The following is an 18,107-nucleotide window of genomic DNA, read 5'->3' on the forward strand; positions in this document are numbered from 1 at the left end:
AAAATATTCATTTTGACCATGCTAATTCTGGGTAAATAATCAAGGGTGAAGTTTCAAACAAGAGGCAGAAAAACCACAGTGAAACTGAGTGAAAACAGATGATGCTGAAAACACTGAGCAAGCAGTTTTAATTAGTCATTTAGCTGATGTGTTTCTGCAGAATAACTTACAGTACACTTGTTACAGGTCAATATCCTTTGAAATGAGGAACGGAAAGTGCTGTGTTATACACTAATGCCCAGTTTACTGTCATTGCAGGAGCTCTTTTGAATGTGTTTTGGATTCTCTAGAAAGCAAGTAACTGCAAAAGTTATGATGGTCTATCAGAAAACTGATAGTTGTGAAGAAATCATGAAAATGGACATGGAATATGAACGGAAGACGACATTTAGAAAAGGTTTGCTATGATACTAAATTGTATTTGATACAGAAAGATGTTTTTGTGTTGTATTTGAGAGAAAGAGTTTTAGTTAGTTGCCTAGTAACACTTCATAATCACTTTCATTTATTTTATACATTATATGATGCTTAGTATAAAATTAGATTGGATGGGATGCCAGGAAGCTATTATTTATCCAGATGCAATGGTGTGACATTTGTTGGTTGTCATTATTCACAGACGCTGGAATCCCGGGCAGCCGGATGACTGGAAAGATCACGGTCTGGGAGAGGAAGGAGAGGATTGTGGGCAGTTTACATATACTGGGATTCTGGGAAACTAAATGACAACCACTGCTCCAGCAAAATGAGATTCATTTGCAGAGTGTAATTCTGAATCTGAACAGAGCTGTGGTAGGACCGATGGAATTTATTCATCCAATTCTGTTTGTTCCATATGAATTTTTCTGGATTTCATTTTAATGGTTAAATAAAATTTTAGTAATCAAAAAGCATGTCTAATTAATTGAAATCATTTAAAGGAGCTGTATGTAAGATTGTGGCCAAAACTGGTACTGCAATCACTGCAATCACTTTCAAATTACCGTGTATCCCCTCCCCCTCCCCCTGACTCAAGGTTGCCAGATAGGCTGCAGGATCCAGCAGGAACGTAGGCTGCAGTTTGTAGCTGCAGCTGTGGTAACTAGAGCAGAGCTGGCAACCCGGATGCCGAAACACTACTGACTTCGTGATTGGTGGATAGGTGGAGGGCGGCGCTTCAGGCCAAAACACAAGATGACAACATCAACATCAGTTGAGGGCTGCAACTTCACTTTTTAAATGACAATATCCTGGCCGTACTACTGTTCTCAGTGATATAAGTATTTGAAATGAACATGATTTCTTAATGTCTAGTGACATATCAGGGCCATTTTATGATTAATTGAAATACATTTCTTACATACAGCTCCTTTAACAACAATTTATTAAAAGGTTAACAAAAAAATGACATGTTTAGGGCGCTATGAAATACGTTTTTTATTTTTTTGATCAAATTCTGTGTTTTCTGTTTTAAGATTTCTGGATTCCATTTTAATGGTTTGATTAAATTTTTATAATCAAAAAGCATGTCTAATTAATTGAATTCATAAAAACAAATTATTAATTAAAAAACAAATTATTTCTATCAAATGAAGGCATAAAACATTAATTTAATGTATCTTTTAATCATGTGAAATAAATAAAAAATTGTCCTTAAAAATTATTCCTAAAAAATTGTTTTAATAATAATTTATTATTATTATTATTAGTGTTAGTATTATTAATACATTGAGACGTAGCTAAATTCTACTGTACTGTTGGACAGGTTGCTTTGAAGACTTTGGAGTTTCTGTGTGTTTATGATATGACGATAGTTTTTCTCAAATGAAGTGGTAAAATGCTGATGAAATGACTCTCGGAGTGGCTCTGGAGCTGAAGTTCATGCATTCATGTCCTCATATCATATGAGGCGGCAGAGGGTGAAAACGCCGCAAGAATCACGTCAAATTCCATGAAATACAGCATTATACAGTAAATTATGTTTTTATGTCTGGGTTCAACGATTCCGTCAGCATTTTCCGCATTGTGGAAATCATAGGGCCCTACAACAGGTGCCATCAAAATAATCAGCTCTATATTTCTTCACGCCCTGACGAAACTTACCAATTCACAAAATTAACGGAATGCATAGCTGATATAATAATTTCCTACTTAATTCTGAAAAAACAGAGATTCTAATTATTGGACAAAAAACTTTAATCTAGAATACTGTCTAACACTTGATGGCTGCTCTGTCAAGTCTTCGTCGTCGGTTAGGAACCTGGGTGTGCTCTTTGATACCAATCTTTCATTTGAAAGTCACGTGTCTAGTATCTGTAAAACCGCATTTTTCCATCTTAAAAATATATCTAATTTATGACATATGCTCTCAATGACAAATGCGGAACAATTAGTTCATGCGTTCATGACCTCAAGGCTAGATTATTGTAATGATATTATGGGTGGTTGCCCTGCACGCTTAATAAACAAACTACAGCTAGTTCAAAACGCAGCAGCTCGAGTTCTTACCAGAACCAGGAAGTATGACCATATTAGCCCTGTTCTGTCAACACTGCATTGGCTCCCTATTAAACATCATATACATTTTAAAATATTGCTGATTACTTACAAAGCACTTCCACTTTGAAACCCATTTTCAAAAGTTTCCGTTTTCAGGAACCCAAAACACCGTTGTTGTGTAAACGAACGGCCAAAACGCATAAAAAGTTCCACGTTTTTAGTTGAAAATGGTGTCGTGTAAACAGCCCCTCAATTACCTCCCAGTTTGTCTCGTTGGTTACTGATTATGTTCAGCTGTCTGTCATTAAGTTTCCCTGTGTTTATAGTCCCTGTCTCATTCAGTTTATTGTCGGTTCTCGTCTGTAGTTTATGTGATCATTCTCTGTGCCTTCATCTATATATTATTATCATCATTTTTATTAATGAAAGTTAGCATTGATCTTGATCATCTTCATTCTGTGAACTACAACATCGGTTACTGACAACATGAATATGATCATCTAAATATATCGATTTGTTTTTTCTACCAGGACACAACTGTGTATTTCTGACTGTAATAGCAGGACTTGTTTTACTTCTTTTTCACAGAGCGCCAGCAAGGTCTGTCACACGCTGAAGTGAAGAGTTTCATGAACAGTTTGAGTCTTGCTGTGTCAGCGCTGACATCCAAACTGAATGATGCAGGTCTGCAAATCTGATCATTTAAAGAAGACAACCATAAGAAATACTTTTAAGAGAAAACTCTCATATTCTTGATTGTTTATCAATAATATATATATTTTTTTTCCTTTCACAGTTGACAACCAAGTGCAGAAACAGACTGAAACACAAAAAATATTAGACTATTTAAAAACCGCTGTTACTTCTCTACAGTCTGATCTACAAAACAGGCAACGTGACTTTGGTAAGACAGAGGCAATATTCATATAAATTTTAAATTTAATAAAGTTATTTCATGAATTAATAAGATCTTATACTGAACATGTAATTATCTTGTTATGCTCTCTTTTAAAATATCTCCTATAACATAAACTGAATCTGGTTATGATACTTTGGGCCACACTCAAATCTCAGCATGTTTTCTTACTGGAGACATTAACACTGAATATATTCAGTACAAGTACAAGTAAGTACAAGTACAATTAACGGTCTAAAAATCTACTCAAGTAAAAGTAAAAAGTAGCTTATCTAAAATGTACTCAGAGTAAAAGTTACTGAGTTAGTTTTTTAACAGCGGGGGTGGGGTGGGGGACTCTCCTGTGCAGGGTTGTAACCGTATGAGATTTTCACAGTATGATAACGTCTCAGAAAATATCACGGTTTACGTATTAACCCCCTGAGGTCGACAATCGCGCCGGCGTGATAGGCTCGCTTTTTTTTTTTATCAGTTCAAAAGAGATTCATTTTGCTCTGTTGACTTTGATATTACAAACAAGTTTCATACATCAATCGATTCTGTTAAATGTGTATTATTTTTGTGTATACTCACAATAAAAACAAAGTGTTGTTCTTTTTGCCAAATAAAGAAAAATAAACACGAAGCGAGTTCTGCCTTCTCTCTGTCAGTGTAGTCCATTCTGAAACGCGTCCGAAAATGAACAATAACTCAGCGAATACTCAGTCAAACAGGCATACAGACACACAGGCATGAAGCTTGAATTCTCTTCTTTTAAATGAAGTAATTTATATAAAAAACAAATATTCTCAGTTCATGTAATCTGTAAGAAAAGAGCGAGATGTCAGTCGTTCTCATCTCATCTAATTATTTTTAATGTGACCCCGACCCACGGAGAGCGCGCGCTATTCAAACGCAAATGACTGAGGCAATCCACGCAAACCTGTGAACGCCCCCATATCAGCTCGCGAAAACACAAGTTTAATCAGATCATTGTAGCCTACTTGTTTACACCGTCTCGCAGCGCTGTGAGGAATAATAATAATGGAAAATGTACCTCAGAAGTGCGGGTATTTCGAGGAGCAAGGATCCGACTGAGCCGAGGAATACTGTAGTAAGTTTTTTTTCCTTCTCAAGTGAATCGCGTTTCTGTGTGTGAATGAATGAACGGCAGAGATGCGCGCTGTTTACCACAGCTCGCAAAAAGACAGTTTAAATTTAAATCGCGTTTCTGTGTGTGAATGAATGATGATGTTTTAGCAAACTGTATTGCTATACTGAGATGAGTAAAAATCGACTGAAATATGTTGAAATAAAATGTAGGCTATTTGTATAAGCAACGTATTAAACTGCAAATTAACATTTATATGCCCTAATATTTCATAAAAACAACATTACAGTCAGGCGAAATATGAAAGACAACATTTTGTCGACTAGATTTGGGTACAGTTTTTACTGTAGAATATACTGCCACATCAAATAAGCTTTTGTTTAGCAATTTCTGCTCATATGTTTATTATTGTTCTAATTGTAACCTTTTTAATAAAATAGCAAAAAATATTTACAAGATAGATGTAAGCAAAATCTTAAATGGTCAATATAAGTCTTCTTCTAAATATATCTTTTGTCCTTGCATTCATTCTTGGCTCAGTCAGTGTCACACCTGAATGAATGGCTCATTATGCAGAGTGGGTGGGACATTGTATTCTCAGGTGTAAACCACTCCTCGTTAACGCCCCCCTCGCATATTGGCTTTCCAAGCAAAACCTGTCTTACACAGTTTAAATCAATGTATTGTTTTATGTGAACGATAAAGCAAGACTATTTTCACATAATTTTGAAGCCAGAACTTGAAGCGACAACATCCATTAGTCAAAAGTCTTGTGGACACATATTTAGTATGAGTTTTGTGGTCTTATTTCAGCAACTTTCATTTTTATTTTTTTCAATAACCACGCATAAACATTCTCTTAAAAATACAAACATCTACATACATGTTGCTCGCATATTATGGCAGCCCTGTTTGTGCTATATAGAGTGAATTTACACCTTTATAAATAACTGAAAAAAGCACAAATGTCAGGGCATGTCAAAACATCCCAAGGGCCCCAAAAACACCTTAGACCCCAGAGGGTTAATCAATTATTAAATAAACGGTATTATTAAATTATGTTTAATATTATTATCATCAGTTAAAATGACAGTCTTTTTGTTGAACAAATGCTTTTATTATAAACAAACTTGAAACCATAATTCAAAATTTCAATAAAACATGTCTAATCAACTAAATTCAATAATTGATAATGAATTAGATTAACAACTTATTTTTAACATTAATAATATATTAAAATGTTTAAGAATAATAGTCTTATGAAATGTATTTTATTCATAAAATCAATGTTTCTTTTTAGGATTTAATACAAATATTATCAAAAATGATAATCAAATGGAAATTTAATTTTATCATTTTATTTTTGGGAGGAAGTGCTGCAAAACAGATTTATTAAATTAAACCATGGACAAAAATATATATTCCTTAAATAATGTTTAAATAAAGATACGTTTGGAGCAAAATTAAAATTAAAAATCAATTATATAATTTACATTTGCCATTTCATACACTAGTTTTAAAGAAACACGCCGACTTTTTGGGACTTCAGCTTATTCACCGTATCCCCCAGAGTTAGATAAGTCCAAGTCTCATCTCCGTACGTGTCGAAGATACAAGTCGTGCTACAGTTTTTGCTTGAACATGTTAAACATATCTAATCATTTCTGTAACACATTTTCATTTTAATTTTGCAACTTATAAAGCGTTAAATTATTTATTCAATTTACATATTAAAACTAGTGTATGAAATGGCAAATGCAAATTATATAATAAAATTTTCATTTTCATTTTGCACCAAACATTGCACAAATGTAATGGAAAATGTAAATTTAAATACAGAAATGCATTGCCATTTTACATATTGCATTGTCATTTTGCATATTACATTTCAAATGTAATATTGCTACCCATATGCTTCCATACAGAACAAGCAGATTATATATCTTTTTTGCGCTTTTGTATTTACAGACCATGTCGCGATTGGATTTATTGCATAGATCTACTTTTGATTTATTCATCCATACATCATTTTGCGTGTTTTACCTTAAATCTGCATTATGTAAATTCCATTTTAATGACTGGATTCCGGGATTCCCTCTGCATCACGGAAATCATTCAGCCTTCAGTTCTAAACGGGACATACCTTTATCTGCAGGAGGGAGGGTGTTCCTGAACATTTTCTATGCGTTTCCTCCTTTTGCAGCCACCTGGCGTCCACATTTTTTGCAAATCGGATATCTATCCTCTAGGACAACCGCGTTTTTTCTACATCCAAAGTACTTCATCCATAGTATTCCCATACTGGCCATGGTTCGCTTCATAAGAATTCAATGGCGTTTCGCTTTCAGCTGGGGCTCCATCACCTTTTTTTGTGCGTTTGTTCTCCTGCCCCTCAATCAATGCAGTAGTTACGGAGCGCGAGTTATTACCGAGTTACGGACCCCCTTGTATTATCATTATTTATTTTTTTACTTATTAACAGAGATGATTTAAAATGTAGTAAAGTACAATACCTCAAACAAAATGTAGGCCTACTTAAGTAAAAGTAAAATTACAGATTTTAAAAACTACTTTAAAAAAAGTAGAAGTACACACACAAAAAAAACACTACTCAATTACGTCACGCGAGTAAATGTAATTCGTTACTTTCCACCTCTGGAATTGTGAGATATAAACTCGCAATTGCGAGAAATAAAATTGCAATTATCTTTTAAAATGTTTTATTCTGTGGCGGAAACAAGCTTCCATAGTATGCTAAGTTATTGTCTAAGAAAAAACTGATATGAGCAGATGTTGATTATGTATTTTTATATTTTCTCATTCACAAAACCATTATTGCTATGCACTCAGTGATCTTGCTGATCCAGTATATTGTATTTATGGCTTTTGTCTCATGTTTAAGAGTCTCTGTCGAGTTCAATGAGTGTCATGAAGAGTTCAGTGTTAAATCTCACTTCATCTGTCACATCGCTTTCTTCTCAACTATCAGACACCAGTAAGTAGACACTCCATTACATGTGCAATACGGCACTCCATTACACTACAAACATGGTGTGAATTATGGAGTGGGTTGAAACCCGAAAAGGACACCAAAACAAAAGTATTTAGCAAGGGTAAAACGCACATCAACCGATCACTTGTTTAGCGTTCATGTAAACACTACATTCAAATTCACCAATCGGAATGAATTCAGTTAGATTGAAACAAAAGGTGTGCATGTAAACAATGAATGGTGAAATCAAACGCACTGGCACTGATCTGTGATAGGTCTGTTAGCGCATTAGGTCCAACCCCCTATGGGCGGGTTTGAAAGGGTGGGAACTAGTGCTTGTTTTTGTGCTTGCAAATTACGATTTTTGCGTCATTGTAGGAGCAAGTGTAAAGAGGTAAATACAGATTTCTCTCGTCTCAGGGGAAAATGAGAAAATGTTGCACGACCATTCAATAGTATGACTGGGTTTCTAACATTGCAAAGCTTAATGCAAATGGGTGGAGTGTTCCTTTAAAACACTAAGTAGTATCACCAGGGGCTCGACACATGAACTCGAGCATTGAGAACATTGTGTACAAAGAGTTTACTAAAAAGAAAGAGTTTGAACAACTCACTGTGTTTCCGTCCGCCGGCATTTTGTCAGTCAAAAATGGTCGATCTCCGAATGCAATGTAACATGAGGAGAGTAAAGATGGAAAGCTCCTAAAGCTTAGTTCAATATAAATTCACGGATAATTAGTTGTTTTCTCGTTAGTGAAAATCAATATTGACCTGTATTTGAAAAAGGATGCTCATATAAGAAACAATATTAAAATTCAGAGTCAGTTCATTCACATTCGGAGATCGACTATTTTTGACTGTCAGAATGCCGGCGGACACAGAGACAGTGAGTTGTTCAAAATCTTTCTTTTTGGTAAACTCTGTGTACACCATGTTCTCAATGCTAGAGTTCATGTGTAGAGCCCCTGGTGATACTTCCAGCACAGTTTCATGTTGTATCGAGCCTCCTTAGTGTTTTAAAAATAGTGATTGATGCTATCATAAAAGTGCCCCATTCACTCCCATTCACATGATACGGTCAAACTTAAAAATGGGCGTTTCCATGCTAATTATGCTTTGAAACGAAAGTTTGCCTCTGGTAGATTCACAAAAAGAGCCTAGGTTGCATTTTGGCGAGTTACCCTTTAATGTTAAGAGGAAAAAAGTACTGTATTGTCTCCTATGCCCACAAGAGGGCACAAGTGAGCGCAATAACCAAATATAAACCAAATCAAGCCTGGCTGCTTTTATTGAAATGAAATGACATTGACTTTTTAAAGTGCATTAACTTTAGAAACAGTTATTCTTAAATAAACAAGGAAGATTAGTTTACAATAGTGCATGAAACTGTAAGTGCATCAGTAACCTGAGAAAGACAGTGTAATGAACTACATGAACACAAAATGGCAAACTGCCATTCAGAAACAATCCACTTCTACTCACTACATCTACATAGTGAGTCAAAAACACCAGAAGGTAAACTTGATCTGCAGCGAGGGCTGAGCTCTTTTTATTGACAATGTTTTCAGCTGAGGAAAACACACGCTCATGCCAGGTATGGTATGTCGTTGCCCGATTTTTGCCACCACCAACTGAGAGCGTTTTTGTCAGCAGGAAGTCTTTTCCCGGCATTCTTTTTCAAATGAACAACGCACCCGCACCTCGCTGTATACTGGATAAGCTAACAAAAACAAACCACATCAGTTACGTCGTCATCATGTCTCGAGCGCCTCTTGAAACACCAAAAATTTTAATGTGCAGTTTTAAAAATAAAAATTATTTGAATATTCTAATTATTTGACAGCCCTAATGTGGATAAGCTTCAATGGGTAAACATGTCAGCTGTTAGGACACTGGCTGGATTGTCAATATTGTGGCATGACTGATCAACTCTTTCTCTTTACTAAACAATACAACTTTCTGAAATGTATTGTCTCGTAATAATTCAATTAGTGTTTCAACAGCGGAAAGATGTCAGTAAAATAGCTTGTAAACAATGGCAAGTGACGTTACGTTTACCTCAGGAATGAACTGTCCGTAGCTTGTCAAAAAAAATAATTATTGGAGTTGGAATTATATTATTAGAATTTATATAAAAACTGCTTTGTGAAGTTTAAATGTTTGTCCAGTCAAACCAAAAATTATTCAGATATTTTTTTACTATTGGGTGCAGGACACTCATTGGGTGCAGGACACTCAGTTCATTCATGTAAGTGAGGATCGCAAGGTGTCTGAATACATTTTGGTTTGACTGTATATGTATAATTAGATTAATTGATGATTAAACTAATTTTGTTTTGAGTTGTCGAGTAAATTACAAATTAAATTCTGGTTTTAGTAGTCATTTTGGAAACATCTTGACTGAGCTTTTATCTATAATTTTTTTAAAATGTTTTCCCTCCATTTTCCTGAAGATCCCTGCTCAGAACCCCATTCTGAAAAACATCACTGATTACCTCATAGAGGAAGTGAGTGCAGAGGAGGAAGAGCTTCTGGGAAGCGCCGGAGGAGCCGACTCCGAGGAGGGATCCAAAGAGGGAAACCCCACCGAGATTACTGTGGAGAGAGATGAAAAACTTGTCAAGGTCTGAAAGAGACTTTAAATGTCCAGCACATATTTCACACTAATAAGAAGAAAACTAAGCCTATTTTTTTAGCACCATTTCAGGTTTATAATGATTCTCATTATTGTCATAAGGGGAATTCTTGTGCTAAATTTTCACTTGTTCCATGTTTTATGCATTTTATTCTGTCAGTGAAATTGGGTGAGAGGATTTTAAATCAGACTTGCTCTCAAAACTTTCTATTATATATATTTATATATATTTATATTATATAATTTATTTCTTTTTTTACATGTACTGTGTTGGACTAAACTGGGAAGGGTCACAGCACTTGTATATTGTCATCCTATTGTTAGTTTAACTGCTTCTATTGCTCTCCTCATTTGTAAGTCGCTTTGGATAAAAGGATTAATTGTAAATGTAGTTTCTACTTCGAAACCCATTCCTCAGGAGTGTAATATGTTTTGGTTTCCTCCCAGGTGTTGGATCGTCTCCTCTTCTATCTGCGTATCGTACACTCTATTGATTATTACAACACCTGCGAGTACCCGAGTGAGGACGAGATGCCGAACCGCTGTGGCATTATCCATGTGCGAGGGCCGATCCCCCCCAACCGCATTACTCACAGAGAAGGTAAGCGCTACTAAGAGATGACTAGTGTAGAAGTGTGTCGTTTATTCAGCTTTAAAATACTTTCTCTTAGAGCTGTGGCAGGATGATATGTAGGGGTGTAACGATACCCTCATGTCACGATTCGACGATACTAAATTCACGAACTAACAATTAACAAAAAATTTACTGTTTATTAAAATGCTAAATTTGGTATTTCATTGGGGGTGGAAGTGAATAGGCTTGAACTTGGTTGTAACCTTATGCACGGCACAATAGTGACACCAGAATAATAAAAAAAATAAAAAAATCATGATTCTGAAGCTGAAAATACAGAATTATTTTAGATAAATATATGCTTGCACTCTCACTGACTAGATAAAGTATATTTAAAATTATGCAGGCCACTTTTTACTGGTAACATCAGACATTTGGCATTATCAGGACCCACAAATATTCCCCATTGCATTATTATACATTACATTAAACATTACATATATTAGTTAAATGTAGTACTGACACTAAAATGAAACTTACATTTTTACATTCTCACACAGTAATTTTCATTTTGGGTGAACTATACACAATACTTATTGCCACTATACATGATACATATTATTGCATTTTTGTATTGCGATATATTGTTACACCTCTAATGATATGTATTGTTGTGGTGGTATTAATTGTCTAAAGAGATTTTGCTATGTTGTGGGTATGTTTAGTTGTAAAGGGCATGTCTGCTGAAATTTGTTGACAAACGCATGAATGAGAAAGTAAGGCACAGGACGTGCTTGACATTACAAAGAATTAAGCAACTTCTGACTCAACCAATGGCCAAAAGTTGAGGACAGGATTAGCTGTTTGTCTGATGCAACAAATTGCAAAGAAATGTAACTGAAAAAAAAGTGTCACTGCTTTTTCGACCATCTTGTAGTGTCCGACTGGCAAAAGACATTTGAAGAGAAGCTGGGACACTTGTTCAGTGTGAAGGAAAGCCTGTCTGAAGATGAGGCAGCGAAGATGGGCCGCAAAGATCCAGAACAGGAAGTTGAAAAGTTTGTGTTGGCCAACACACAGGAACTGGGCAAAGACAAGTGGCTTTGTCCTCTAAGTGGCAAAAAGTTTAAGGTGTGTGATTTTAAAAACGTGATCCTTTGTTCATGTAGTTGTTCATCTGGTAGCCTTGGGGAGGATGTTTGTGTTTTACAAAATCAATCAAAATATCAATCAATCTCTCTCAAGGGCCCAGAGTTTGTGAGGAAGCACATCCTAAACAAACATGGTGACAAGATTGAGGAGGTGAAGAAAGAGGTGGTCTTTTTCAACAACTTCCTGATGGATGCAAAACGACCCTCCATCCCAGAGATGAAACCGCCACCTCCTCCAGGTCCAGGACAAGGTAAAGCAAGCTGGGAAAAAAATTGCTTTTAAGTTGTAAATGAAGATTATTGGAGTAGGTTTTACAAGAAAATACCATTTCAGTTTTTCACATTTAATTTAAAGGGATATTTCACCGCTGGAAAGATGAATGTGTATTTAAGTTGGGTCATTTATGTAGTAGAAATGTGAAATTATTTTAGAAGTTGGTGTCTTCTAGACTGAGGAAAGCCTGAAAAAGTATTTTTGGCTCATGTGGATGAAAGACAACAACTCCCAGAATGCACTTGCTTCGCTGCCCTACGAGGACACGCCCAAGCCACGCCTCCCGGTTACAGAGGGCAGTATTGGGAGAAATGATACAGCTAGGCTACTAGTCGACTCGAAACTGAAAAGACGGCATTTTATGGTGAGATCCCCTTATGGGCGGGTTGAACACATGCGGGACGAGCTCCTCCTACTGGCTGGAGTCTCTCGCCTCTGGACACAAAAGCCTCAGATGAGCTAAAAGACGATTTTTGCATCATCTGAGGTTTTTCCAGACACACAATACAGAAATCTCTCGTCTCAGGGGGACATGAGGGAGGGAAACACGGTCATTCGAGAATACTACCGGGTTTCTACTGATACAAAAGCTTAATGCTAATCGGTGAAGTATCCCTTTAAATGTTACCTACCGTTTCTTTGTAATTTTACTAGCAATTAAAAAAGATTCTGCTCCAATTTGTATCAGTGCGTCTGTCAATCTTGTTGATTTGGTATTGAAATAAATTGTGTTCTCAGAAGTTGGAGATATGAAATGAACATTTGTATTTGTTTCTCTCTTTAGGAGTGCTTTCACCCGGAGGTCTTCCATTCCCACCTCAGGCTCCTCAGGGTCTCATGGGCTTTGGCCAGCCCAGACCTCCAGTTATGGGTTATGGAGGTGTGTGTGTGTGTGTGTTTGTTAAAGAAGGATAGCTAGAGTGAGAGTGGTTGTTAGCAAGGGTGGGAATTATTTGGCATCTTCTGGGAGTCATGATGCAATTGCAAATCAATTTTTAATGCATATCTCAGTTTTGGTGCAACAATTATGGTACATCTAGCTTTTTCTTTTTAAAAGTATGTGAAAGCTTTAATGCCTCGCTCAGGTTCTCTGTACAGAATTTACTAAAGATGCACTGATATGAAAAATTTGGTCGATACGATAATTCTTTAAAATGTGAAAGAAGATAACCGATATATTGGCCGGTTAATCTAAATCCAAATTTTTATATAATTTGAGAGAAAACAAGTCTCACCATTAAATCCATGTCCCATGCATACAATTATCATTTTTTTGTTATAATGTTATGTAGACTATATCATAGACTTGTGTTGCACGTAACTGTGTTTTCCTTTTTGAAGTGATTCCAATCATATTTCAAACAATTCAAAACCATAATGTTGAATAGTCGCATCTGAAGTGTCTCAGCTGAAGGAAATAATACATTATTTATTTATGCCATATTATGGTGTTTCTCCAACCTTTAACAGGTGGTCCTCCTTACCCACCGAACCAGTATGGTGGAGGTGGCAGGGGCAACTACGACAACTTCCGCGGGCAAGGCGGTTACCCCGGAAAACCTAGAAACAATCGGTGGGTTGATTTTGTATTTCAGTTTTGATTTATCTGAATGCAGTCAGGACACAGGAGTGATATTGTATTAAGCTCTTTTAGGATGTTAATAGATACGCTTTAATAAAATGTCCTTTTTTTTCGTCTGTCTTTTCCAGAATGATGCGTGGGGATCCTCGCAATATCATTGAATATCGTGATTTAGACGCACCAGATGATGTGGACTTCTTTTAGAGCTCCAGTTTTATTCTCTCCATTTTAATACATTTTTTTTTTTTTACAGTTGTCTCAGCATTTCCTTGTTTTTGCATTCATTCCAGAAGCAGAAGTCTCTTTCTGTTCACTCGCATGAATTACAGAAGCGCTCCACCTTGAAGTGAACGCATGTCCTTTACGTTGGATGTCATTGCGTACTCAGTGTTATAGAATGAGCTTGTGCTTGTGGCCTTTTTTTCTTCCAATAAAACTTCGGTTTGGATTATTTTTGTGTACTGTGTTGGTTTTTAATTTAATTAAAATTGATTGTAATTTAATCATGTATCATTTACATTTTACATTAAATTACACTCTTTTACAGTCTTTTTTTTTTAAGGTACAAACAATTCCAAGAAAACACTGCAGAAAAAAATGGGAAGCTTGTATTTTTGTGAATTTAAAAAGCAAGATTATTTGATCTTTAACATTTAAATTGTCTTTTTTAAGGTGAGACTCACTCTCGTTAGTGGATTTTGCTCCATGTAAACAGTTACTTTCTGGTTCACACATTTGTATTGCATGCATTATGAAAGTATTTTCCACAGTGTTTCATGGTCATGACATTGAAGTTGAAAGACTGGATGTACAGCGAAGGTCATTACCCAATTTAGTGTCACTATCTCTTGAGAGCATGTATAATGGATAAGTCTTTAGCTGTACTTTTGAGTGTTTTTGAATGTTTATTTCATGGCCCTGTGCACTTCCAGTTATTCTAACTAATGAGGTAAAATACCCACAAATGTGGCGTTAAACTTGTATTTACTTGAACTTTGAAAGAAATGATACAGCTCACAATATTAGATGCATTAAGCTGATAGCCACTCATCAGTATGCTTAAAAAGAGGTCTGATGATTAGTATTTTCATGCATCTGTATTATAAGCAAGATACAGGATTATTGAGGGTGGACTCAAACTTTATGCTCCTAATAGCATTTTATTGCTTCTGTGCATTTGTACATTCTGTCTTTATTTGCAAAGCAACTCGATATTAAATTATCCTTAGAAACCGTTACAGATCAAGTTCTACGTATGAATCAATCTCGCTTCCCTAATTCAGTATTTTTTTACATGTTTGAAAGTCCAAGCTCAGCACAAATGCAGTGTTTTGCTCACTCAGCTTAATGGTTTTATTAGAAGTGCTATTTTAAATGGTAAAAGGGAAAATTCCCCACAGCTTTCAGAAAGAATTAAGATGCACAAGTAAAAAGACTAGTCAAGTCATCTTCATTTATACACTCACCTAAAGGATTATTAGGAACACCTGTTCAATTTCTCATTAATGCAATTATCTAATCAACCAATCACATGGCAGTTGCTTCAATGCATTTAGGGGTGTGGACCTGGTCAAGACAATCTCCTGAACTCCAAACTGAATGTCAGAATGGTAAAGAAAGGTGATTTAAGCAATTTTGAGCGTGGCATGGTTGTTGGTGCCAGGCGGGCCGGTCTGAGTATTTCACAATCTGCTCAGTTACTGGGATTTTCACGCACAACCATTTCTGGGGTTTACAAAGAATTGTGTGAAAAGGGAAAAACATCCAGTATGCGGCAGTCCTGCGGGCGAAAATGCCTTGTTGATGCTAGAGGTCAGAGGTGAATGGGCCGACTGATTCAAGCTGATAGAAGAGCAACTTTGACTGAAATAAACACTTGTTACAACCGAGGTATGCAGCAAAGCATTTGTGAAGCCACAACACGCAAAACCTTGAGGCGGATGGGCTACAACAGCAGAAGACCCCACCGGGTACCACTCATCTCCACTACAAATAGGAAAAAGAGGCTACAATTTGCACGAGCTCACCAAAATTGGACAGTTGAAGACTGGAAAAATGTTGCCTGGTCTGATGAGTCTCGATTTCTGTTGAGACATTCAGATGGTAGAGTCAGAATTTGGCGTAAACAGAATGAGAACATGGATCCATCATGCCTTGTTACCACTGTGCAGGCTGGTGGTGGTGGTGTAATGGTGTGGGGGATGTTTTCTTGGCACATTTTAGGCCCCTTAGTGCCAATTGGGCATCGTTTAAATGCCACGGCCTACCTGAGCATTGTTTCTGACCATGTCCATCCCTTTATGACCACCATGTTCCCATCCTCTGATGGCTACTTCCAGCAGGATAATGCACCATGTCACAAAGCTCGAATCATTTCAAATTGGTTTCTTGAACATGACAATGAGTTCACTGTACTAAAATGGCCCCCACAGTCAGCAGATCTCAACCCAATAGAGCATCTTTGGGATGTGGTGGAACGGGAGCTTCGTGCCCTGGATGTGCATCCCACAAATCTCCATCAACTGCAAGATGCGATCCTATCAATATGGGCCAACATTTCTAAAGAATGCTTTCAGCACCTTGTTGAATCAATGCCACGTAGAATTAAGGCAGTTCTGAAGGCGAAAGGGGGTCAAACACAGTATTAGTATGGTGTTCCTAATAATCCTTTAGGTGAGTGTATAGCGCTTTTAACAATGTAGATTGTTTCAAAGCAGCTTTACAGAGATAAGCGTATAATTTATGGTAACAGAGATTGTTTTGGCTTTATAGCGGTTCTTTAATAAAGTTATTTTCCAGCTAAAGTTAGTTTTGATTGATTCGCTTCCGTCGCAACGATCATTTGTTATTAAATTAGGGGCCGCTAAGACGACACCATCCTCTCTACACGTGCGCATTAAGAATTGGTTCTATAGTTGTGTGCGTTTGAATATATGTGCGCAGGTTTGTAATTCCCTACAAACCAAGCCTAAACAAAGTACTGGTCTTTCCTTATAAATTTTGAAACAGAATTTTATTTTGTCACTTCGGGGTAGGTACGCGAAACAAATTTTCCCGACAACGCTTTATCTGGAGTGGTAAAGGGATCCTCCATTGGGAGAGACTAGTCCCTAGTAGCAAGTGACCAAATGAAAACCTAGATCTTTTGGGGGTGGCGAGAGGGGGAAGTCTTGTAAAACTACCGTCTATTATTTAAAAATTACCAATAAATTGCATGTTGGCAAAAGTAGACATGACAGTGTCATTAAAGCTGTCATGAAGAAAATGAACATGCAAAAAAAATAAAAATAAAAAAATCTTTAGCATTAAATGTTTTCCTGTGTGTGTCTGGGTAACAGAATCGAATCTTCCCAGACGGAATTCCCTAAATATCACTTCCTCATAATGTGGAAGTGAAATTTTTTTAAGGAACATAAATGATTAATATATAGGAGGTGGTGTTTTTCATTTCAACTATCTCTATCAATAAGAAGAGACTTCAGTTTGCTCACATTATATTGTCCTTTATAGAAAATGGATCGTTCTGAAGAATACATTAAAATGGAGATGGAATGTGAACCAAAGAAATCATTTTGGAGAGGTTTGGAAGATTTACAATTTCACATTCAGTTGGAGAAACTATCTTAAAGCTTTTAAAGCATGAGTGAAATGGAAAATATTTCGCAGTTACATTTATTTTAATGTCTTGACAAACTTTTATATTTGAAATGTAATTGGAATCGACAATGCTGTGAATGTTTCTTCCTCAGGGGTAGTTGGTACTGCATAACATCTCAGATTTTTAACCAGTGAGCTTCAAAAATTAATCATGTTCATGCTAATTATGGATATACTTTTTACTGCTCGTACTATGATGATTTAAACAAACTTCTAAGTATAAACTTGGGTATGTCACTTGTTCCGGCACCATTTTGCTACAGACATGAATAATATCTCAAAATGTGTGGAAAAATGCAAAAATAATTAAAACATGGCATTGCAAAATTAAAATATTACATTTCGCATGTGATATTATCAATATAAATTTATCAAGGATTTTGTCTGTTTTCTTCAGGTCGCTCAAATCACAGAAAAACTGGCATCCTTGTGCTTCTAGGAACAGTTTGCATGATTTTTTTCATCATCATGACTTCTGTCATCTGTGAGTTATTAATGAAATACTGTCTTTAGTGTTTTGCTACTAGACTGCTTTCATTTATCACTGGTGTGGATATGGACTGCAACATCTTTGTGTTTTTAGTGTGACAAATAATGTGAACATGGACTTTTTTTGTTTAAGATCAAAATTTACTAAACTGCTAATTGTGATATGAACTGAACTGCTTAGCTCCGGGCTTTATAAACTATTTGAATTAGCATATGAATATATGTTATATTTGCAGAGAAGCTGAAAAAGTTTGTTTGTTTGTTTTGGT

At 36.2% G+C, this 18,107-nt stretch overlaps 2 protein-coding genes across 2 annotated transcripts in view; both read left to right on the forward strand.

The window, feature by feature from the left end:
* asgr1c.1 (asialoglycoprotein receptor 1c, tandem duplicate 1) overlaps nucleotides 1-18,107 on the forward strand; it is an 83,365-nt gene that overhangs the window by 17,400 nt on the left and 47,858 nt on the right. Inside the window, exon 6 of the mRNA XM_079871830.1 lies at nucleotides 3,067-3,162. Within this exon, the coding sequence (XP_079727956.1) occupies nucleotides 3,067-3,162 (96 nt within the window). The remainder of the gene's footprint in view (nucleotides 1-3,066; nucleotides 3,163-18,107) is intronic.
* On the forward strand, nucleotides 8,908-14,142 carry LOC307158288 (serrate RNA effector molecule homolog; the record flags this gene model as incomplete). Its single annotated transcript, XM_079870722.1, has 8 exons — nucleotides 8,908-8,991; nucleotides 9,930-10,100; nucleotides 10,559-10,712; nucleotides 11,623-11,816; nucleotides 11,931-12,087; nucleotides 12,895-12,990; nucleotides 13,581-13,683; nucleotides 13,821-14,142. 8 exons carry the CDS (start codon nucleotides 8,908-8,910, stop codon nucleotides 13,894-13,896), a joined length of 1,035 nt encoding a protein of 344 aa, XP_079726848.1. The 3' UTR covers nucleotides 13,897-14,142.

Source organism: Squalius cephalus, assembly GCF_949319135.1.
Source record: "Squalius cephalus genome assembly, chromosome: 5".
Lineage (NCBI taxonomy): Eukaryota > Metazoa > Chordata > Actinopteri > Cypriniformes > Leuciscidae > Squalius > Squalius cephalus.